This window comes from Columba livia, chromosome 11 (genome assembly GCF_036013475.1).
Source record: "Columba livia isolate bColLiv1 breed racing homer chromosome 11, bColLiv1.pat.W.v2, whole genome shotgun sequence".
NCBI classification, from domain to species: domain Eukaryota; kingdom Metazoa; phylum Chordata; class Aves; order Columbiformes; family Columbidae; genus Columba; species Columba livia.
The window spans coordinates 17,174,146-17,198,555 of NC_088612.1; the positions used below are offsets into that span (position 1 = coordinate 17,174,146).

General features: G+C 35.9%; 1 protein-coding gene across 5 annotated transcripts in view; it reads right to left on the reverse strand.

Annotated features, from left to right (window-relative positions):
- Positions 1–24,410, reverse strand: part of VPS13C (vacuolar protein sorting 13 homolog C) — an 89,847-nt gene that overhangs the window by 59,222 nt on the left and 6,215 nt on the right. For 4 of the 5 annotated variants that reach the window (XM_065076149.1, XM_065076147.1, XM_065076146.1 and 1 more), the window contains exons 6-30: positions 22,872–22,934; positions 20,732–20,797; positions 18,793–18,902; positions 17,904–17,963; positions 17,264–17,323; positions 16,370–16,450; positions 14,242–14,299; positions 13,787–13,914; positions 12,822–12,928; positions 11,930–12,101; positions 11,410–11,472; positions 10,147–10,282; positions 9,485–9,579; positions 7,822–7,964; positions 6,886–7,078; positions 6,632–6,746; positions 6,180–6,316; positions 5,400–5,526; positions 4,640–4,757; positions 4,125–4,254; positions 3,685–3,763; positions 2,549–2,688; positions 1,805–1,958; positions 1,298–1,374; positions 1,070–1,129 (exon numbers count right to left, since the gene is read on the reverse strand). In XM_065076149.1, coding sequence (XP_064932221.1) covers positions 1,070–1,129; positions 1,298–1,374; positions 1,805–1,958; positions 2,549–2,688; positions 3,685–3,763; positions 4,125–4,254; positions 4,640–4,757; positions 5,400–5,526; positions 6,180–6,316; positions 6,632–6,746; positions 6,886–7,078; positions 7,822–7,964; positions 9,485–9,579; positions 10,147–10,282; positions 11,410–11,472; positions 11,930–12,101; positions 12,822–12,928; positions 13,787–13,914; positions 14,242–14,299; positions 16,370–16,450; positions 17,264–17,323; positions 17,904–17,963; positions 18,793–18,902; positions 20,732–20,797; positions 22,872–22,934 — 2,672 coding nt within the window. The remainder of the gene's footprint in view (positions 1–1,069; positions 1,130–1,297; positions 1,375–1,804; positions 1,959–2,548; positions 2,689–3,684; positions 3,764–4,124; positions 4,255–4,639; positions 4,758–5,399; positions 5,527–6,179; positions 6,317–6,631; positions 6,747–6,885; positions 7,079–7,821; positions 7,965–9,484; positions 9,580–10,146; positions 10,283–11,409; positions 11,473–11,929; positions 12,102–12,821; positions 12,929–13,786; positions 13,915–14,241; positions 14,300–16,369; positions 16,451–17,263; positions 17,324–17,903; positions 17,964–18,792; positions 18,903–20,731; positions 20,798–22,871; positions 22,935–24,410) is intronic. The other variant, XM_065076150.1, reaches the window with a different exon arrangement.

The window sequence follows — 24,410 nt, forward strand, 5'->3', positions numbered from 1 at the left end:
AAGAGCTCAACTGCAATTCTTCCAGAAACAGAAGTCGCATGGAAGAGTTGCAAGGCAACACCTGATGATGTACAGAAAGTTGAGTTCTCTTAACATGAGCGCTATCCCATAGCATCAAGTCAGTGAACTCAGTATGTACATCCACCTCAGTAGCAGAGGAGCAGAACTGTCATCCTCTCCTGTGGCTTCAGGAACCTTTTCTTGGCAAGAAGACTCCAGTGATAACTAGACTTCCCTGATGAAATCTATAGACATTCTAAAACCTATTAGACAGCAAGTGAAATATTTGTCTTCACGCCAAAAAATGGCAAACAAAATAATGCCATTAAGTTATAAAGGAGGGAAGTTGCTATCACAGAAAACTGACAGCCCTTTGTAATTTATTTCCAGAATTCCTCAAGACTCTGCTTTTCCTCAGATTGAAGACTCTGGCTCAAAAATAACACCATTAGTACAACAGTCAGAATTTAAGTTAGGCACTTGCTGTCTAAAAACATTCCCCTGTATTGCAATACTTTTTAAGTGATTGAATTCTCATTGTAGAGTCTATGTCCTATGGAGAGGAAAATGCAGTATCACAAGAAGCACCCAAGTCATACTTCAGAGTGAAAAATTAGAACATGCTCCCATCTGCCCTCCCCCTGCCCCAAAAAAATCACTCATGAATTGATTTAGACTTCGTAATAAATTCAGCAAGAGTGCTGATGATGTGGCACTCACAACACAAACCGATCATCAGGAAAGGGAATGACTTCTGGACCCTACTACATTGTCCCATACTGGGCACTTGAACTTCAAGATCTCATATGCATGAGAAGACAGATTCTAATTTTATTTTTAATTTTATCCACATGAGCTAGCTAGACAGTTTTTCATCATAGCTAAGAAACAGACTAACACACTGTGCTTATATTGTATAAAGATTTTCAAGTCCATTTTAACTCTTTAAATCTCCCTGCAGCAAGGCCAAGTGGGAAGGAAACAGGAAAGCCAAAGAGCCCTTGTTGACTCCTCCCTTCTATGCCAGGAAACCAAACCAAAATAAGCAGTAATATCCACAAGCACTCACTTTAATCATCTGTTCAGTGTTGTCAAAAACTGTCTGAAAGTGTGGCCCATTTCTGTCAGCCTGAAAATAATGATTCACATGAAGGTTAATATTAATTGCAACCAGTCACTGTGCTCTTCAGAAGATAAACGACAATCCACTAGCTCTGAATAGTGTGTTTAAGAACCTATAATGCTTTATAACACATAAAAGTACTTTAAAAATAAATTTTTAAAGCTTTATGTATACCTTGATATATTCCACCTTCAGAAGGTCTAAGCCAGGTTTATCTGAGGAACTAATTAGATGAATAGGTGCTTTTTTACCTGTAACATATCACATGAAATAGAGAAGAATTAGGGTAATCTTTGTTCTTTTGGAGAACCAAAGAATTTGTGCCTTGAAGATAGGGATGAACTGTCAACACTCATAAAATGCATTACACCAGCAAATAAGGATCATTGCTTCCATTCGTTAAGTCCAAAATTGCATTTCTGTACACTTTCTTCATCCAAGCACTAAGCACTAAGACATCTATTAATCTAATAAGCATTATGGTGGAGTCCAGAGCTTATCAACTGTACCAATGGGACAGGCACTGCCAATGGACAGTTGCGTATCAAGTATTTTAACTGGAAAACTAGAAGAACATTTGGATTTCAGTGAGCACAAGAGACAAGAGAGCCACATTTCAGACTAACTGCTACAGACATATATGCACACATAGTAGTATACTTCTGTCCCATTGCTTATTACCTCCAATTCCATAGTAATCCAAGCTTATTTCCTTTAAATAAGACACCGCTGTTAAATTATAGGTTCTGATCGTAGCTTCTGTCCCAAGATGCATTACATCAAATACAAGTACCATTTCCTCAGTTTTCTTCTGCCTGGTGAGTTCGACTAAAACCTGGATGAGCAAGAAATACAAAGTTACGCCATCTTTTCACATGTAGCATTCTCACCATTCAAACCAACAATGGCATAAAGAGCTAAAGTAATTCCGTGCCTGCCTTACAGGAAGTATTATTACAGAGTTGAAGTGTAAAAACAGAAAAAAAAAAAAGTGACTGTCTGGTGACGAGACATAAGTATTACAGACATATTTTGGGATTTGTTCTTGGCAAGTGACCTGCCTGGGTATTTACTTTGTACTTCCAGTAAAAATTTCCTACCTCCCACCCCAAAATTATGACGTGGTACTATTATTCTGTACAAAAAAATACTTCAATAAGGGGCTTTTTTGCTGATTTTTTTTAATACATACACAGATCAAGTATGCATGTGTGTTCTATTTACCATCGACAAAAAATAACTCATATGCATACCATGTATCAATAACTCACACACTGAAATATGTATGCATATACATATCTATTCTTTTGTTTGGTGGCTTTGCTTTTGCATCCACTAAATCTGCAGAACACAGGTAATAAAACATTGGGGTTTTTTTCAGTATTCTTTATGTAGAAGGCAAAAAACAGAACTCAAGAGACATACCTCTTTAACTTCAAACTTCAGCTGAAGATCTGTCAGTTCCTCTTTAACAGGCTCCTTATTTCTCATTTCTTCTCCTTTAATTAGTGACCCATCAGCTGGTTCAGAACTTCCCTCAAAATCAAAATCATCTTCTTCAGAGTCTACAGAAGAGAATCAACTTCTCCCTTAGCAAACTTTTTCCAGAAACAGGACTAAATATCCCACCCTCTCCTTCCCATTCCAGTGGAACTTTAAACTGTATGAGCAGCCTAAACCTAATCTGACAAAGTATAGCTTTTATATCTATACTGCTTTCTTAGCCACTGGATGAGAAGTGAAGAAAATTAAAGGCCTATTAAGGAAAGCAGTAGAGTTTAGCTATATCATTAGACTTTCAAGAACACATATAAGGAAAACCAGTTACAAAGTAAGCTCCAGAAACAAGTTTCCCAGGTTCCAGTATAGCGAAGTTCTTCTCTAGATCAACCATGGAAGTGAATGCTCAAATCTACAGTGTCAATACAGTAATTTGCCATTTGTTACTCTAGTTGTGCATTTTCAGAAAAAGGAGAGCTTTGCTAATGCAGAGAACACTCCAGACAGTACAGGTGATGTTTGTAACAGTGTATTTTTGCCACCTGTTGGCTGCTTAAACGCAAGCGTACCCATCCTTTAGGCCAACTCATCGTTCTCATGTGCCTGCCCCAAAGTATGCACCCTGATGTGGCAGCACTAGCAGATGTGTATTTAGCTAAATCCGTTTTAGATTTAAGTCAATTCAGAAATAACAGGTTCTTCAATACTCCATGCTAAAAAGGTGTCTCATGACATCTGAATAATTACACGGGTTTGCTAATGACAAACTAATACAGTTATTAATAGCTCACTTATATTTGAAGAAGTTGCTTATGCATAATGTTGATTAATCCCAAAAAGTTGGGTGTTTTTTCTCTTTAGAAAAAAGCAAGTTTATAATTCTGAGATAACATCAGCATCTTCATTGGACCTTCTTGTGTAATTGAAGTTAGAGATGATCAATAATACTCATCTCTACTGCCTTTATAACATGTTTTAAGATCAACAGAAGCCTGAAAACGTTAGATATTCCTTAAGTGATGGCCTTCTACTTTCACAAAGGTTTATCTGTAGCTTCTTACCTGACACTATTTCTGGTAAAAACTGACGTGTATTAAGTAACCCTTTATTAACAACAGAAATCGTGGGAATAGACGGCACCTAGAAGGAAGGGGAAAAAAAAAGTCACTACCTTCAAGTTTGTATATTTTCAGTTGTATTTTCTACTGATGATGCATGTTTAACTTTGCCTCCTCCATATTACTTGGAAAGATCAGTTTTGCCAATACTTATATTGAAGCCAGCACAAAAAAGACAAAGGCTAAGCTAACCTTGTTTGCATAAGCTCAGCATGTTCTTATCAGTCATAATGAAGACACTTTGCCTAACTCAGCTTGGTAACAGATCTCTTATTTCAAGTGAAAAAGACCATGGACATTAGCAGGAATTTTCACTAAAAATGATCACTTCAGTGTTTCGGGGTTTTTTTTAGTTTCAGTTTTCTTAGTTATAGTCAGCTTACCTTTGTGCTTGGAACTGACACGGATGACTTCCGAGGCAATGGAATGCTATCAATCAGATCAAAAATTGCCTTGATTTTCTGGTCAGAGAGTCTGACACGCACCAATGGAAGTCCTCCTGACACTTTAAACCTTAAAAAAAATATATATTAAACTCCAAGACAAAAAAAAGTACATATCAATTCTTTATTTAAATCTTATCAGTATCTAAACTCACATATAAAGATCACATCACAGCAAAGCTAATGACTGTGAAAATAAAAAAGAGGTCTTAAATTCAGTTTAAACAGTATAGTTCATAACCAGTGAAGGTGATCAGGGAACTACTAGTCAAGAAAGGCTTCATAAAGAGTAGCAAACCACTTCTATTACTTAAGTTAATAGCTTCGGATTATAAAATGTAATTGAATATTTGGGGGTGGGGAAAAAAAAAAAAACCAAAACACAAACCAAACAGCTTTCTTTTCTATAAGTACACAGTAGTTTAAAAGAAATCCTTTCAAAATTAATACATTACTTTGCCATCCTGGTATCTCTTTCCACCATCGATTTTGCCAGCTGTACATTAATATCCATAGGATGTAATATGTGCAAAGTTGATGGATGTTGAAAACGAGCCTTCTGCCAGTTTTCACCTGCAGATGTTCAGTAAATTTAGATTAACAAAACATTGCTTGCTAAATGCTTTACTTAAGGTATCGCTAAAGTAACCAAATCGCATCACTAGGAAAGGATAAAGAACTCACAAACTAGAGAAACCTAGAACAATTTGGGTCAAGTATTTTAAGTGCTTCAGAATCCATTTTCAATAGTTCTTAACATTTATTGCTTTAGCAGCCTTAAGCCCGATTCTACACTGTAACATGCATCTGAACATAGAATCCTAAAAAAAGAAAAAAACAGATACATGGATAAACACAAACCAGGAACCTAGCATTCTGTTGACTGCACAAACTTAAGTCCAAATGATGCACTAAGGCTAACTTGAACTGTATTTTCCTGCATATGCTGGAAAACATAGTAGTTCTATGCATTTATGTTGTTCGCTGGCATCAAGTTAAACAGGTGACACACAAGTCCAAACAAAATGCAAGCAGCTGTTTGAAGAGAAACTAACAATTTTTTTCACAGTTTAATACTAGATACATGCATATTATAATCTATCCTTTCATTAACTACTGGTTTTGGTTTGCCTTCTTTATTTAAAAAAACATATTTATTTACAGGCAAGCAGCCTTCAATCTTTTCAATAAACAGCAACTATGTTGTTTTGTTACCTTTTCTTCCAAAAAGAAGCTGCACATTTTTTATTTCCACATCAAACTTGTCATAAGCTTTGTCCATAAGCTCCTCTAAAGATGAAAAGGTAGAAGCTTCACTACGTCCTTGATTTATGCTGTGCAGCTAAACACATAAAGGACAAAATAAAGCTAAGTCTAAAACTTAAATACATGTGTTATTAATTCTAATGGAGATGAAAAAGATGATTCATAGGAGTTTATGATTGACATCAGGAGTCTTATAGAGAAGAGATCTTAAATCATTTCACACTTATCAAAAGTAAGCAGATTTTTTTTGTTGCTTCCATCAATCCACTGTATTCAAGTTATACAAAAAAATTTTTCTTTTTGGTTTACAAGTTCACTGATGGAGTACAACTGAAATAAACATTTCATCAGTCAGCTAAAATCAAGTGCAATTATTCTAATCTTTAAATTTTATACAGACAAGGGAATCAACTTTCAAACTCCAAGAGAAAAAATCATATTCTCTTCTATTAATAAAGGCTATCAGTTACAAAAAAAAAAGGAAATATAAGTTGTGTTTTGCTGGAGAAGTGAAAGATATTAAATTATAAGCCATTACAATCATGATTACAAAATGAAAATGTTCCCTGGGGAGATTAACTAGTACAAGTATGTCAAAGACAACAGCTTTGAATATTGATCAATGTTTCATCTTTGCCTTCTGAAAACAGGACAGTTTCACACGACAGCTAGGTCAGGAGAAAAGAATATTTTCTTCCTCTGAGCTTATAAGAGAGGTCATTTATATACCTTAAATGTACCAAAGTCCAAAATCAGCAAATCTGATTTTTCACGGTGGAAACCAGTCTGTGGAATCACTAGATAGGAGGCTTTCAGATCAATCTTCAAGTCAAGGACTTTCCGCATTTCAATAATATGAATTAATCCTTAAATAAAAAGAAAGGTACATTAAAACTGAAAGGGTATTCACGAGTGAAACATTTGTGCCAGTCAACATCTGAAGAGATGCTATCCATCTGACATGTAACATCTGGAGTAAAGACTTACTCTTGTAGCATTCTACTGATTTCTCAATGCTCCTCCCCACAACACATCCACTAATCCTCCAAGTCAATCACTCAAGGAAAAAACCCAATCATACTATTTGGCCAGTAATCAAAACATAAGCAGAGTTTCAAGAAAATCATATTGAAACATTAAGACATTCAAGGGTTCACCTCACCTGAGATTTGTTATCTTACCTGCAGCAGTTCTTTCCTTGATTTCTTCCAGCTTCGTTAATGTGGCTGAGGTTAATCTTTCAAGATCCATTCCCTTACTTGTCTGAAAGAATTCTACCATTGCATTTATTGTTCTCTTTTCAAAAAAAGGGAAACAAGAATTATCAATATACACCAATGCCACTCAGTGAAAACTCAAAAATACATCTTGACAGAGCAAAGAGAATAACAGCAGAAAAAGGAGAATCAGAAAAAGAGTTTTGGCTACTACTCACTGCATCGTATTTGATCTCCACAGGCTGTGATTCAATAGTAAGACTCTGGTCAGCTGTACTATCCTCTGGGTTAACATTGAACTCTATCCTAAGCAGAGAAGACTTTCTATCCCCGATGGAAGCCACAAGAGATGGTACAACTTTTTCTTGTCTTAAGCCTGTAACGTACCAATTTTCAAGCTTTGCTTCAACCCTGAAGAGGATGAATAGTTAAATATACCTAATTAGAATAGAGAACACAGTTCCATCTAGGAAAGACAAGCAAGATGAGACAGTCTTTGATCAAGCCAGACATGACTAACTTCACGGGACTAACAAACCATGCTCTTAAGGAATTATAACATTAATAAGCTGGAAAAATAAAGAGGAAGCAAGCTTTTCACAGCAACATAAGGGTGATATTTTCTTCTTACCTTCAGTTATCTGCAAGGTAGACTCGATTTAACTTTTAGCTCATGTTTATTAAGAGAATTAGTTGCCAAATAAATGAAAGGCAGAATACTTACGCTACAGGTGAAAATTAACAGGAGCATTAACTACTACATATTGACTTCTAAATCAGTTTTGGACATAATTTTTCATTTCTGTAGAAAGCTGGAAATACATTCAGTAGCTTGGCTGGAGTGTGTTAGCCAGACCATTTCACACTGCATAAGTTATTACTTCCAAAAAGTAATATTCAGCACTCCAACATTTGGATTCAAGACAGAGATTATTGTTGTTTATGAATACTATCAAATAATACTCCTTTCTTCATTCCATTCTATGCTATTCACCAAGTTACATGACCATAACTTTTCAGAGTGCAATTGCAAAAAGCACATAAATTTAGAAGTCAATATACAACGTAATGCACTACCCAAGAAAAAATGTAATAAGTTTGGCGGGTGAGGGCAAGAAGACATTTATACAAAAAGAAAATACCAATCCAATTACTTAATGGCCTGTGCTCCTGGGCGCTGTGATATTTTGGTACTTAAATCAATTATCTGTACTTTAAGAATTTCTGCCACATTCTTGTCTTCTTTAATGGTAAGAGAAGTGCTCAACAGCTTCAGTGTCACAACACGAGCAACATACTAGAGAGAAGGACAGAGAAAACTGAAATTAGTCATCTTGATATGGATAATTTCTCACAACTCCTAATTTCAACAGACCTAAAGATATACGGCGTTTAAAGCCATTCAAGTCAACTAAGGTAAGAAACATATCCCTATGTAGGAAGCGAAGTTTAGAGTCCACTTTCTTTCAACCCTTATGAGTCAGTTCTTTAACATAAAACAGTACATTTTGACAAACGCAAAGCAGACATAGTCTGTATCTCTTTTCAGGATTCTGGGAAGTTTTCTTTAAACCATGAAAGCAAATGCGGCTAAACTAAACTCAGTAGAGAGCTAGCAAGATCAGCAAATCAAATGATCATAATCCCATCCAATAACTACATTTTAAAAGACATTGTATATATACTTTTGTTGTTCTTGCTGCTGAATGTCATCTCTTGACCTTGTCAAGAAAAGGTTTTGGTTTCCTGACACATGTACCGTTTTATGACTATGTCACTCAACAACTTAAGAATAATCAAATAATACTTCCTATCTGAATTTGAAGCCTGAACCTTTCTTTAGGGTACTGAAAGAAATGAAAGCACCTTTACACTTAATTTGTCCAAATTAAAAGCAGAAGTTTTTCTATACAGGTAAGCAAGGAAAGCATGAAACAGAAAAAACAGCAGCAGTACTGGGTACTGTCTGGGCTGTGCCTCTTCTTTGTTGGTTAAGAAATGCTTGCTGCTGCTCTGCTCTTTACAATTTGACAGGACCACAAGTTCATACAATAGCGCACAGGCCTCCATGCTGCCACTCAAACAACTCTGAACTTCCATGTGTGAGGTACATGTAAGCTTACAAGCCAAACGTTATCTGTGACAAAAATGTGGGGGTTTCTTGTTTGGTTAGTTGTTTGGTTGTGTTTTTTTTAATTTTATACTTGCCTTTGGGTAGTAGGAAAAAAGGCACTACAACTGAAATCTCCTAACACTTATCATTAGGACATTTTAATAGAAGCATAACATGATCCTTCTAAGAAAAGCATCCCTGAAAGTTATAAACATTAGGTCAAACCGGAAATAACCAGATGCCAATGTTCACCTTTATAGAAACAACTACTATTCAATTATCAGAATCAAACTGACTTTGGATTAAAAACAAAAAAATACCGCATATACTAATGTAGTTTTCACCACCAGAGGCAGCAAGAAACAGCTGCAATGAAAAAGCTAACACGGAATCTATTGTCATTTACAGTTAGGTGTTTTTTTTACTGTCTTCCAAGTCGCAAATAAGTATCCATCATCCAGTTTGCTACTTATAAATCACTCTAGATCAGGGTTGTGCACGAGGCAGAAGAACACCAAAGAAAACATAAGCCGTTCTTTGTGTTTTCTGAATTTTTTTTAACCTTTGCACAATCAACACAGATTTCACTTGCACTGACACGTTCTACTGTTTATCTTAAGGCTAACATGCATCAGAAAGGTTTTTTTGTTTGGTTGGTTTTGTTTGGGTTTTTTTTTTGAACCATCCCCAAAAATATTGCTTACCTGCTTCGGCAAGGAAAGATGATGGGAGCCTTCACTATATCCAATAGCAGTAAAAAGCTTAGCTTTCTCTTCTGGTGTCATTAGTTCGTCAATAGCTAAAAACCAAAAAGGCACTTTAATTATTAATGATAAGCATTTTTCCTCCAATTTGTTTTCTACTGTACTTAAGTTCTGCTGAGACATTTATTTGATTCTTCCTATTGCATTAAGTTCCATATTGTAAAATAATTCACACAGAAGAAGCCTTTGTATGTGACATTACAGACATAGCACAGAAATTGATATAAGTTATATTACAAGAGTACCCATAGTCCTCAACAATGAAAATAGCTTTGAGGAGTACTATCAAAGCACACCTCTGATCCAGGCAGCAAGTCACCAGAATATAGTATTCCGTTCTTTGCTTATCACACTACAGCAATAAGCTCAATACTCTTATCCTTACCAAGGTTCTGAAATGCTTATGACCATTTACGAAGCATACCTTATCTGCCAGCTCAATATTAACTGACAGTAAGTAACACTGTAACATGGGTCAATACTACATTGTATCGCTTATGCCATACTCTATGTGCATAGCAGGAAGCAAAACATATAACCTTCTTCTTTATATAGAAACTTAAACTCTCTATAGTAGTCAGTGCATTAGAGTCTTCACCTACTTTCAGGAACAAGTGATTCTTCATCTTCCCTTTTCGCAGATGCTCTTCTACTCCAGAAACCACTAAACCATCCTCCACTTTTTTTTTCTACATCAGTGGTTTTCTTCTTCAGTAGCTTTTGTCCTGATCTTATCGTCTACAAACAGACATTAAAATAGACAGTTAATAACATCATTATATACTTTGTTTTTCTGTAAATAATGCATGTATGTATGTATGTGTGTTAAACAGACATTTGACTGATGGACGGCAACACCACCCAGCAAGGGATTAAGAGCACTCTGACTCACCAGACAGAAACACAATGAGGATCAGGGTAGGGGGCATATGTGTGCACACATGCATGTGAAACAAGCATATGTTACTTTTACTTTGGATGGCCTTTTTCTACACATTTCACTAGCATTTAGACTACAAAAAGGCTCCATTCCTTAACTCTAGTAGTAACAAACCTCAAGACTGATCCTGTACCATTACTTAAAACTTACTTTGTACTCAAGTTTTCACTTTCCATTTTAAAAATCAAGGTCTGACCACAATCATCTCAAAAACAATCATAATTCCTTGTTTTTCATCTTCATTTTACATACATTCCAGATGTGTAGACAAACACTGAGGTTACATTGGCATGAATATTAACTATATGATCCAACTACAGAGGTTAATTTTCACGTTAGGAAAAGAGTAACTAGTAGCATGCCTCTCATGACTATTCTGAGCTTGCCCTCAGCACACTAGGTGTTTTTGATCTTAACTGCAGATACAACACTTTTCATAATGTTATAACATGCAATTCCTTGTTAAGTGTCACATGTGATTTCCAAAATAAAATGCAGCTAGAGACTTTATCTACCTTTCAACAATCCTCTCAGACTTGTGTTTTAGTTAGATTGGTTGTCCCCTAAAAAGATGTATGGAGGATGGGAACAGCTGTACTTGTTTTATCTTGAACAGCTGCAGAACCAGTCTTGAAATAACACAAGTCAAAGAAAGAAAAGAATCATTAAATCATCACCCTTAGACAATTGCCTGAACGGCACAGAGTGTGTAGCAATGACACTGTGCATACATCCTGGTATGTTTTTTAGAACTGGTTTCCAGTTTGGAAATTCGTTTACTCTTGTCCTGGAAAGACTGGAAATTTGTCTTCCCACCTCCCTATCCTATCCTAACTCATCAGCACAAATTTTTCGAAGATACTATCATGTCAAAGCCATTCTATTTGAAGTGTTACAATATTATTGAACAAAACTTTTTTCTTACCTCAACTTGTGCTTGTTGTCTTGCTAAGATTATATTGAAGACATCAAGTTTCCTTTCCAGGTCCTGTAAAAATGTATAAATGAAATCATTTGCCTCTAAAACACATTTAGGAATAGCTCACCACTACAGATCCTCTACCAGCTCCTTTGTGTTTATACTCCAATTTCCTTCACAGATTTGCTCCTTTCTTTCAAGGATATATCCCCTGGACAGAAGTTCACTAGAATATGAAACCTGATATTAGGCAGTCTAATTTTCTTTTAATAGATTAATCTTGCACTTCCTTAAATGCATTGAAGTTCATTAATCTGCAACCAAAAAGGGTTTATTTAAATGGCACTTTACTAGTATTTTCTTTCTGTCCACAACAGGTTACACTGAACTTCAGATTTAAATGGTATTTCCAAAGAACTTTAGTGCTCTTGTAAAACCCCCATCCTTGATTCCTGTCATGCATATTTAAAGAATTATTTAATAAAGGAACCAAAACATACTTTCTCCAAAGACAGAAAACACATACCTGAATTTGCCTCTGTGTATCTTCTGAGAGTTTACTCTGTGTCAGCTTGTTCTTGTACACATTTTTGTAACTCTTCAGAAGCTGCCTGTGTTGTTTTATGTTACTCCATGACCACATTCGGGTATATCTTTTGATGTGAACTTCAAGAACACTGTTACCTGCGTATTTCCACCTGCAATAATTACACGCTTGTGAGCAATCTCCATTTCATTTGTGCATTACAATTTAGAAGCTGAAGAGGGAGTTTATTAAGATGCAAACACTTTGTTTACCACTTGTCATTTGAGTAACTCCATTTATAAAAACGTTAACACTTTCAACATCACTTTTCAGAAATGGACTGAGGGCTTTTATTTAATGCCTGAAGAACTATAAGTCTGAATTCTCTACTGACTTCTACATGTTTGCAAATTTGGGCTGTAACAGCACTAAATATGCTTAAGCACTTCAATTATCAGCACCAGTTAGCACTTAGAAAAAATCCACAAGAAGTTCAAACCTGAAAAAAACAACAACAAAACAAAAACAAAATAAAACAATCAAAAACCACAAACAAAACAAACAGTTGACATACATGATTCCCTTGTAATACATTTGCTATTTTTTTCTTTAGTTTTTCTAAAATTAAATTCTAACCTCTAGAGAGAACACCAACATTTTGATCAGAGATTTTGGGGACCTGTGTTAGCTTTGCAAGATAGCTTTTCATCACTTCATTCTTTCACGTATTCTCTTCTGCAAGCCTTTTCTACTTGGCTAAGCAAAGTTTTGTGAAAGCCATAGTGATATACATGATCTAAATTTTAAGACTATGTTAAATCACAAAAGAGAATGAAGATACTGGAGAGGACTCGGGCATCTTCCAAAGAATGCATGAAAGTACACAGCTTACCATTGGCTGGCATTTTTATGGACAGACACATTTGGCCTAAATCTTCTGTACGGTGTGTTGCGAACCATGTAATCTATGGACTCCAGAAGGTCTATCATGCTGAGGTACTAAACACAGAAAACCAAATTTCTTAGCAGAGGTTCAGATTTTGTTGTATGCAGCACTTGAAGTATATGCATACCACAGTCTTCAGTATTCCACAAACTATACAGAAATTTAAGCCTATGCATTTTCATGAGTATGCAAAAGTGGACCGACTACACCCATTGCTCTCGAAAGACATCACCACATGAACTTTCGGTTTCCTTGAAGACCAAAACCTATTTGTATTTCTTTTAGACTGCTCAGGGCAAAGTCTCAGGCTTTCTCAAACCAACCATATTCTCTTCATTTGTCAATGCAGTTCTCCCAGTTTTAGAACTGCCTTTGCATTAGTTAACCTCGTTGGTACTGTTCTGAACTCAGATTACACTCTGACCATCAATAAGAGCTAAAACTAACTGTAAATTATCACTGGATAAATGAAAACACCAGCATTGCTGGGGTGCTACCTAAATGAGTTCCTTGATACTTCTATCAGCGCACTCCACTCATTCTCACCTTTGCTTGTATCCTGCCACCTCTGCAATTATAATGTTGTCTTATAGCTTTATAAAATAAGGGTTACTCATAAGAATGATTCCATTGTCTATATGAAAGGAATGCTATTGGAAGGGTGGGATACTGAGCAGAGGATCCACAGAAAACAGGGTCAGAGCGTCCAGATCTAGCACCACGAACTGACAGTTGCATAAAGGGAAAACGATCCTACACTATTCCCACAGTTACTGCTAAACAATTTCGACAGTCAACTTGCATATAAGCAGAAAATTCACAAAGAACAATATTCTCCAACAACAACAAAAAATTCCTACAATTCATTGCAAATTCTAAAATAGGTGACATGGGATATCAAGCCAGCTTACCTGTGGCTTAGTGAATTCAATGACAATTCTCTGTACTTCTACGTTACAATCAAGCTTGGGAGTTTTTAGTTCTACTTCTGCACATGTGTTGATATACAGTCTTGCAGAGGCTGATACTGGTCTAAAAACTTAGAGAGAAAAAAACTCAGATTTATTTTATGTTTACTATTAAAGTATGGGAAGCAATCTTAAAGTATTTATTTCCACTGCCTGATATATCAACCACTTTGTACTGACCATGTGTATACTCAAGACCCACAGCATAAGGATGCAATTCCTAGCATTAAGATATCCCAGCAGCATTCAAAAAGCATACAAGCTCTAACATGACTTATGTTTAGGTTTTTGTAAAATAAAGTCAGTATGGGCATGCCTGCATGATCAGGCGAGGCTGTTGTATAGCATTAATAACATGCTCAGAACAATTTATATCCCATCATTCCTATTTCACTTACTGTACTGGTAGTCTTGAGGCTGGCTACCACGACAAGAAATTCCTCTTTTCAGCTGATCCTGTAAAGGAATACAGTACTGTCTAGCAACTGCTGAAGAGCATTACTTGTTTACAGTTCTCTAAACTTTGAGTAGACCAAATTAAGTTTGCATGTATTTTGCTAGATGCCCTGGTTTTGTTAACGTTAACATTAAATCTTGACATAAGGGCCTCCTTCCCCTAAATGGGAAAGCTAAAATAACACAAGTACCTTAGAGAGAATGTTTTAAATACACCAGATTAAAAAGAATTCTAAGTTTCTCATATCAACTGGAATATTAGTAGTTTTGACAAAGTTGGCTCAACTTGTCTAAATCTTGCAATAACAACTATAGTGTGTTAATTCAGAAACATGTAGCTCACATGTACACTCAAACACATAGCATAATAGATTGAGCATTTGTTTTTAACCTCCTTGAAGGTACCAGGAGTACCAATTCATATTCTACTCTTCCTCATTTTTAGCACATAAGGAGGCCACTTGAGCCTCCTGGTATTCCGCAGGTACGAGAGGAATTAAAGACAGAAAGAAATCAGTAAAATAACAGCGCAGCCTGAGAGGCCTGAGAAATGCCACAGTAGAAGAGATTCTTAATTCAAAATGAGGTCTGTCTGCTGCTATCAGTCTTTGGCAATTTATTGAGAATGCTATATTCGCACCCAAACATTTTGTCTAGTTTCAGACTTGCAAAGGCACAAACAATTAAAGCAGGAGGCCTGCTATTTGGAAAACATATATACTAGCTATTATATGAAGGCAGATGAAGTGCTTGTTTGCACTATCTTTTATAAAGACTACCAATATTAAGAGCCATTTTCACAAGGAAACTATTTTGTAACTACAAATTTCTTCAATGTAATGTTTTTCCCAGTTCCTTATTTAAAAACTGGTTTGCATTTTCTAAAACATAGACTTTCTGATCAAAAATATCTGTATTTCAACCTATTTCCTGTCTGCTGATCACAAGAACACAGAGAACACCTGTAAAACGTTTATAAACATAATGGATCAAAAAATTTTGCAGAGAGACCACTTTTTCACATCAAAAATAAAAAAAAAATATGAATTAGTAAAAGCTAGACATAGCCTTCAGGAAGCCCACACACAAAAACTTCATTTTATTCTTTCCCTGTAATTATAATTTTAAGATATCTGCCTCTCATTCTGTCTTAATTTGCCCTCAAGCTGCCTCTCATCTGCACTGGAGCACTGTCATCTACTTCTCTGGCCTCTACACCAAGTCAGCTTCATCGAGCTGGAAAAAAACACAACTCCAGCATAATCTTTTCCATATAGTCTACCTTAATTATGTTCGACCTAACCTCACTTTCAAAGTTTTTTATTCAGTCCTACTGTGCATTCCACATTTAAAGCTGTGACTCATCCATCCACATAGCTTATTCTACTAAAGCTCCTCAAAGTTTTGCCAAAGGTACTTCCCATAGTAAGAGTTGCTGTCTTAAAGAACTATCACAGTAGCACCTCTGCAACTTTTTGTTTCTTTGTTCAGATCTGACAATGGATACCTACCTACCTGAGCTTTTGGTTTGTTAAAAATAAAAATAATAAAAATTATTTTTAAAATTTCTTTCAACATCCTGTTCTTCTATTTGGCTTCACTCTATTCACTAATTTCAGCCATGCAGTTTAGGTAATCTAGATAACATTATCTAAGTTCCTGTTCTGATAAAGATCTAATAGTCTGATTTTTTTTTTATTAATTCTGTGCTCATTTATTATCTCAACATTGCCTTTTTCATTACAGAAGCTACATAACAACTCATACAGCCCGAGTGGTTAGTAAAAAGTAGTGGGTAAACAGCAGGAAGTCCAGATGAATATGCCAATAGAACATGATTTCAGAGGCACAGTTTCTGATTGTTTCTAAAACCTATGGGGGTTGATAACATATGAAGTTCACAAAAAAATATAAACTGTGTATGGTGCAACAGATCAACATACGACCCTGGTATCAGAATACAGTTGACCATAAGTATGCCAAGTGAGGTAGAAATTCTCATGGTGTAGTTTTGAATACTACTACAGCTGTAGAATATAGCACTGTTTAATCCATTTTCTTCTACGTTACCAGTATTTGTTCACGGGAGCCATGATAATACATTTTGCTGTGTATGTTCCAATAAGCACTGAGGCTGTCCAGGCACAAAAGCTGCACAGGAAAGAAAACATATAACAGATTCTATACTCAGTATTCAACCCATTCCATGAACTTAGCTTTCCATTTGTGAAAGCAGAAAACAAAAGCAGACTAGACAGCAAATCCACCATTAGCAATAAGATGTATTTAATCTTATAACACTATTTTTGAAGTGAAAATTGAATTGCTAAAAACCAAGTTCTTAAACCACACCAGTTCATGTACATCTGTTAAATACGACTCTGAATTACAGGGCCACAAAACCAACATTTGGCCTAATAAAGAAGCCAGGACTATTAAACCTTTCGGATTTCATTCCTATAATTTCTTAGATCTTTACATACTCCTTTCAGCATGGGGCAGGAGGGCAGAGAGAAGAGAGAGACTGTTTAGCTACCTGAATGCAAACTGTATTAGGCATATAAACTAAGGTAGGAAATGGCAATTTGACAACCCATTTGAAATCATAGCTACCATGCAGACTTGCTGTATAATGCATTTCATGAGGAGATCAGTGCTTGCATTTAAGGGAAATTATTTAAGCCATGGAGCTAAAAGTTAGGTCTTACGTAAAGCCAGTTATTTTGACTCTACTTTGGTTTAAACACACAGTAAAATTAAAAACAAACAAACAAAAAACCACACTACAGAAAAAGAAAACACAGCCCAACCAAACCCAGGACAATTCGCAAAACAATTTTTCCGCTTTTTATTTAGAACCCCAGATTATTTCTCCCCAAGATCACTTCCTATCTTCACTTGTTTAGGAAAAAAAAATAAAAACAACAAAGAAACAACAAAACACAACACCACAACACACCTTACCTTGTATATTATCTTTGCAGCTTCATTCAGAATAGAAGGTGTCCAGTTCTCGTTTGTTGTCTACAAGTTCAAAGTGATAAAAGTCATCCTGTGCATCTTATTTAACACATTTGCAGTTTTATCCTAATTTTTCAAGTCCACGATGCATAAGTTTAGTACTACCCAATTACAGAAGCCAGTTTCTCTGCACTGCATAAGCACAAGTCAAAATCCAATACAAAATCTGTCAGTGTGATTTTCAGCTCCTTATCCCACCCATAGAATCCTCAACATCCAAGGAAAACAGAAGCTAACTGAAATTTTCTTCCCCCATTTCCCAAGAGGTCTGGCAAAATACCACATTCTTTATCATCATTATGTAATGTTTGCCCTAATTTATTGATTAGGCCTGGAAATAACCTGCCCTATGAAACTAAACTTACTAGTTTTAAAGATCACTTGGATCATAAGAATAAATCACTTGTCTCAGAAAGTGTGATGTTCCTCAGTCATCTTCCCTTCTACTTGCACAAACTTGAAGTACTATTTGCATGAAAAAGATGCATAGTGCCATTATATTGTATTAATACATTACTTTTCCTTTCTATTACTCCAAAGACAAGTAAATCACAAACATAACACGCATGCACACACACATCACCTGTAAACTAAGCTCGCCCAATGTCATTCCCAAGGAAATAGGGCACTGTGGATTTGTGATCTACAAAAAAAGAGAGAAATAAGTACTATTTATTTATCTTGCTGCAATCAGAGATGTGTCATTTAATTCAAGTTTATTGAAATCCTGAGCTGTATTGAGGATCTTCCTTTGCTTAATCATTCTAGCTCAAGCATTCTTAGAACCCCCTAACTTAGGCCAAAACTAATATGGCTCTAGTGTAAAAACTTAGGACTTCAATTCAAGCTGAAAATTTCCTTTTGGCTTCTAAAATCTTCATATGGGAAAGAACCAAGACCAGCGGAGTCCCACATCTCAGTCAGCTATATCATTTTATAACTTCCATTCCTCCCACCTTTTTAAATTTAGCGTCCCTGAAAATATTATCAAAAAAGGGTTGAGAAATCCTCTATACTCAATGCTGTTCTTTCACATTCAATTATCCCGTCACAAACTACTTTATACAGGCTAGAATAATACCAGTTTGGTTCACATAAGCATTTTTATTTGTTGTTTTAACTATTCACCTTTCAACTCATCTGTAACCCTAGCAGCTTCTGTCATTATGGACTTCACCTAGGATGCTTAAAAATTCCGTACATCAACTGCACACACTAACATGTGACCAACAGCCACCATCCACATTTAGTGAGCAAGGCACCACTGGACAAGGCAAGAGAAGAATCCCTATTTCACATAGCCAAAATATTCCCAGCTTTCAGTTATATCTGGGATACTTTACTCAAAGAGGCGCAAAAGAAACCAGAGCAACCTCTTCAAGATGGCAGATAAGTTTCTCTCTACAGAGTACACAATCATGACTGCACTGGAGTCCAATTTAAAATGAAGATAATACGTTCCAGATACTTACATCATCTTCATATTTAACATGAATGCCTGTGATTTTGACTTGCACATTTTTTATAACTTGAGTTGCAAGCTTTTCTAAAAAAGTGTCTTTCTTCTCCTCCTTTGGTTTGTCTGAAACAATAATTTTTAAAAAGTCAGCATTCAATGTAGTAGTTGCATCTTGAGTTTAAGCACACCAACAGCTACACTAAGGTAAGTGTTTACTGTAACATTTAAGTTTTCACTTCTTTAGATTACATACTTGCAGGTTTTTCCTTTTCTGTCCATCCATATTCTGAAGATGTTATTTTAGCTGTGTGCACAACACAACCATAACAAAATTTTGTTTACATTTCAGTCAACATGGTTTAGCTTACAGCAAGTTCTTGTTTAATATACTTCTCCCCACTCCTTCTAAGGTAAAAGGTTCTCTCTTAAGAGCCTCTCAGCAACTAACTAGGGGTTTAAACAAGCAAATAGGTAAGATGGTGTAATTTAGCACAAAATACCCTTGAATAACAAGGTGAAGATGATACTTGCACAAGAGGCCAGATCATTAAAACCTTTAGAACACTGCTTAAGAAAGTTAAAAAGCTGGCAGACCATAAGTGAAAACAATCATTCGGTGAACTATTCCATTTCTAAAATTATCATCTCAGGCTGTCCTAACGTTTTGCACAAAATATGACTAGATAATCTCCTTGTTCTCTAGCTACTTTCATAGGCTACCTTGTCTTCTTCATGATACACCTTACAAGGTGGCTATCCCAGTGAATGCCTCTGACCAGTCTCTACTTAAACTTGTACATTTGTGTTGGAAATGCTACACATGGCTCAAGTTGAAGGAACAGTCATGATTATCCAAGCAGAGAGGAGTACAGGTTTTGCCTAAGGGTTGCACTCCCAGTTTGACTTCTCAGCTTACTTTAACTAACTTTTTAAATGTACAAAGCACGCTGAACACCAGAGATATAACTTTGTACTTGGGATTTTTTTTTTTAATCCCTAAGAGAGGTTCAGAAGAGCCCACTAAATATGAAAAGATTTCATCATTGTATGTGATATAACACTATTTTAGTCAAGTGAGAATTGGATTTCAAGTAAATAATTAGTCAGGAGCTCAGAAGAAACCAATTACATGTAACTCACACTTCCTCCTATTAATAATTTCTTCACAACTCCCACTCTCTATTAACAGAAACCAACACAATACTGATTAAAAAAGAAAAGGGCAAAAGTGCTTATCAAAGCTTCATGACCTTCAAGTGCAAGCAGGCAACCCAGAAACATTCTCCAGTCAGACACAACTACCAGCAGCAATGACAGTTTGATATCTAACAGCACTTATCTAGGGCCCCCACAAAGTTTTCACTCCAATTACAAGTCTATGCTGCAGTGTCCTCCAGGATCAAATATGTAACAATAACTACACATGGGATATGGCAACCCATTCTGACTCACACGCTAATACTAACCACCTGCATGGTTTCGTACTTAAGGACAATAATGATTATCCTCTTGGGGAAAATAATACATTTCATTGCTGCCAAAATAACTGTCATAACACCACACTTGCTATTTAGAGCAGAAGTTGAAAAGGGCTGAAAAGACTGTTTACAGCAATATCATCAGGATAGCATCAGTTTTTCCAACAGTCACAGTGAAGTGCCACTAATCAGACTGTCAAACACATACATTTTTGTTGGAAACGCTACAGAGAGCTCACGTTGAAGAAACAGGCATAGCTATCCAAGGAGAGAGAAACAAGGACTCTCTTCCATCTTATTGGATTCAGAGAATGGATAAGCGGCAAAACAGACCTCTCTCCAATTTAAACCCTCTTTCAAACAGGAGAGAAAAGGTATCAGTGTATGTATATGCAAGATTAAGAAAAACTAACCCAAACAAAGGAAAAAAAAAAAGTCTTTAAAAATAAGTTAAAAGCCATAACTTTTACCCACCTTTTGAGCGATCACGACCTTTAAACGGTCTTTTAAAATGCTTTTTATACTTTTTACGCTTACGTCCTTTTTCAGTGCAAGCAATTTTTTGGGGAAAGGATAAAAATCAAGTTAGTAAAGCAGAAATATAAGAAAGCATAAGAAGAGATGGAAGAAAGTTTAGTTTGCCTTAAAGCGGAATGACTTAGTAAGGTCTCATCAAAAGCTTTTAAAGAAGTTCAGGTCTGTTAAGGAAGCAATCAGCTACTTCTCATACCACAGAGCCTTATTTTTCATAATTTATGTACACCTAAATTCACTTTCACAGAACCAACTAAACACTTGCCTTTTTTTTAATTTTTGGGAAAAAGTCATTCAAGTTCAAAGCCCAAGTAAACTGGGCAGCCACTAAACACTTCAGCTTAAGCATCCAAATTTCTACTGGATCAATTGTCCTGCCAATTTTAAAGTCAAGGCAATTAATTCAACTTTCATATATTCCTTCTGTAACATCTCAAGAGTTAAAGAAAATACAAATAATCACCAGGCTTCTTAAAAATACACACCCAGACTTCTTAATGAGTGCATTGCATAATTCCAGATGACTTACACACAAAAGAGAGCTCAAAACAGAGCCACGACAGCTTATTAGAAACCGCAGTGAATCAGTTTTTATGTAATGCATTTGTTTCTTATTTAATGACCTCAGGCAAAGGCATAACAGTTTTAAGTGAACAGTTAATAACATACATATGGGGAAAAAAACATGGAAGTTAGAATTCAGAAGAGGTTTCTACCATATGAGGACAGAACTTCCTGTTCTGAGATGTACACAGAAACCCAAAGAGCACTTTTCAATATGATTCTCATACTAACCAGCAATATGGTATGAAAGCGATCTGAAAGACCTATACCAGCAACTGTAGAAAACGCATACAAAAATGATGACTCTTTAAAAGCTTTATAGGAAATTAAATTCTATTATTTACACACTAGTTATGACCCATACATTCACAACCATTTCATGAACTAAATTAATGCTCAATTTTTTCCACATTTCTCAAGAAAACCTGTTTGTTAAGTTGCTCTGTTTCTTTCCCCTCTCTGGCCATATGGGGGGAAAGAACATTAAAGCTGCCTGTGCTTAACTTTAAGATGTTGTAGCATGAGAAGGAAGCAAGTGCAAAATTGTATTTAACTTTGGGGAACAACTTTTCATACTTGATCAAACAAAGGAGGAAAAAAAGCACCTGCCAAGATTTCAACCTGTCTTGCAGGTAAGGTGACCCTACAAATTACTAGAGGAAAAACTGTCAAATACAAACAATGTTCTCTTTCCAATAGTTCCTTTTAACAATACAAGTAATCCTTTCTAAATTATGTTTTTTACAAGACAGCTTCTTCTTTCACTTACTATTGAATTTGTAGTTCACTCCCATGTATGACATAACTGAGGCAACATGATTTGTCTCTTGATTACCTGCATCCATTACTATTGAGAAACTAAATGTATGACTTTAAGCTCATTCTAAATCCGCACTCACTTAAAAGCCAACTAAGTAATTTTGGCTAAGAATAAATTTCTGAAAATCTGGTTCAAGAAGATAAAAATACAACAGGTAAAACACAATAACAGTTCCTCCCAATTTCAGAGGAAACTGTTTCCCTGCATAACTTGAGAGCAGTCCAAATAAACAGAAGCAGGGGAAAGCATGCTAAGTGCCTTCCATCTGCTAGGGGTCATTTTGCCTGTCCACAGTTTCAAGACAGTCTGAATTTCCAGTATCTTAAGCCCAGACACTTCAAGTAAGGGTAATTACCCTCTATTTTGAAAACAACTAAAGACAACATTTTAAAACTACAGTAGAATGTTCTCAGTATTTTATAACATTCCTGAGCTCATAATAGCTGATAGAAATCTTTCTAAACGGTCTCTTAATCTTCTTGAACAGCCCCTCTGTTAAGACAGGACTGGTCATTGCAAGATTCCAATTGATTCCACGGTCATTAAAATCTTATTTCTAGAACCACCAATATGTGGATGCTTACCAAACAAGTACTGTTTTTTGATGTCTATGTTGGGCTGCTTGCCGGGGTTGTTTTTAAAAATGTAAGCTGCATACCCGTCATGCACGTGCAAAATGTAACCATGCATACCCACCAGGCTTGATGTCCTTGTAAATCAGACTCTCCAACCCATACAAGGAATCTTGTAAATGAGTGCCTTGGTCCACACGGCAGCAAATAACCAAAAAAATGCATTTTGTTTATAACACAGAAATCAGCTGCTGATTTTATGTTAAGTTTATAAAACTCATATGACACATCACTATTGCCATTACAGTATCTCACAGCCAAAGTCACTTAAGAATATCTATTTTCAAAGATTATCTACATAGGCAAATCATGCAATTTTCATTTTACATAAAACCAGCAAAAGACAAGAGCTGTAAGCTTTAGTTCCCATATGTAAGTTTTGATACTGACAGATTTTAATAGCTCAGAAAACAGAAAATAATGTCTCCCAGCTTGTATCAGCAGGACTTGCTATCACTTCCCCATCACGCTATGCTAACCACACGGTGACAACCATTTTGCTCAATATTTAAATAATATGTCTAAAGAAAATATCCCCAGGACTGTTTATGCTAAGACCCTCTTAAATAAATGCAAGTACTGAATCGAGATTCTAAACACATTAAGGTGAGTACTAATGAGAAAAGCAAATACAGCTGAGAATTCATGGACCCTGATAATTTTCTATTCAATATATTTCCTAGGTTTTCACCATTTATTGTGTACTCTTAAAAGCCTACAGAAAGAGCTGAATTCTTAGAGGTTTATGGTGCAGCCAAGCAACTTGGGCCCTGAGACTTCTGTACCATGCAAAAGCAAGTGATCTGCTCACGCAAGAGTTACACAAGTCCTCCTGAGTATTCTAGTAAGACACCAGAAACACAAATAGCTACCACTGAGATATGACCATAGAATCTTAGAATCTCTCAAGTTGGAAGGGACCCATAAAGATCATGCTGCAGTGAGACTGAGACAATAACTACAGTAAAAAAAAAATAATCCAATTTGAATGTTCCTGTTGCTTTTCCTTCATAAGTCTGAAAGTTTAAAACTGCAAAACATTACCAAATCCAATTCTAGTTATTTATATAAGAGGCTGATCACCTTTATCCTGTTGTTCGCAAAGAATAGTGGCTTTAATCAACTACCCTTACTTTCTGCTTACTTTCTAATTGTACAGTTAAAAATGCAAACTCAGACTTGCTGAAGTTGCAAGTCTACTCTACTTCCTTGTGGTTTGTTGCAATAAAAAAAAAAAAAAAAAGCTAAACTTTCTATGTAAGTATTTAGCCATGTAGTCATGCATTAGAAATGGTTTTTCACCTTTACACAGAAGGGATATTTGAATTTTTGATCTCTTTAACCATAAAAAAAAATGCTGTTATGGTGTTCCACAACCTCTAATAATAAAATAAAATGCATCCTTTGTGTGGTGTAGAAGCAGAGAGTTTGTAGAGCAGATACTGAAAGGCATGCAGAGTTCTCAGTGATGGTTATTGCTGCTGCTTAAATGGTCATCTCAAATGTTGGTACAACTAAATTGGGGGGAGGGAATGCAGGGAGGATTAGAAAAAAGAAAACAACACATTTTCCAACCCCCCAGTCATACTTTGTGTTTTTAATA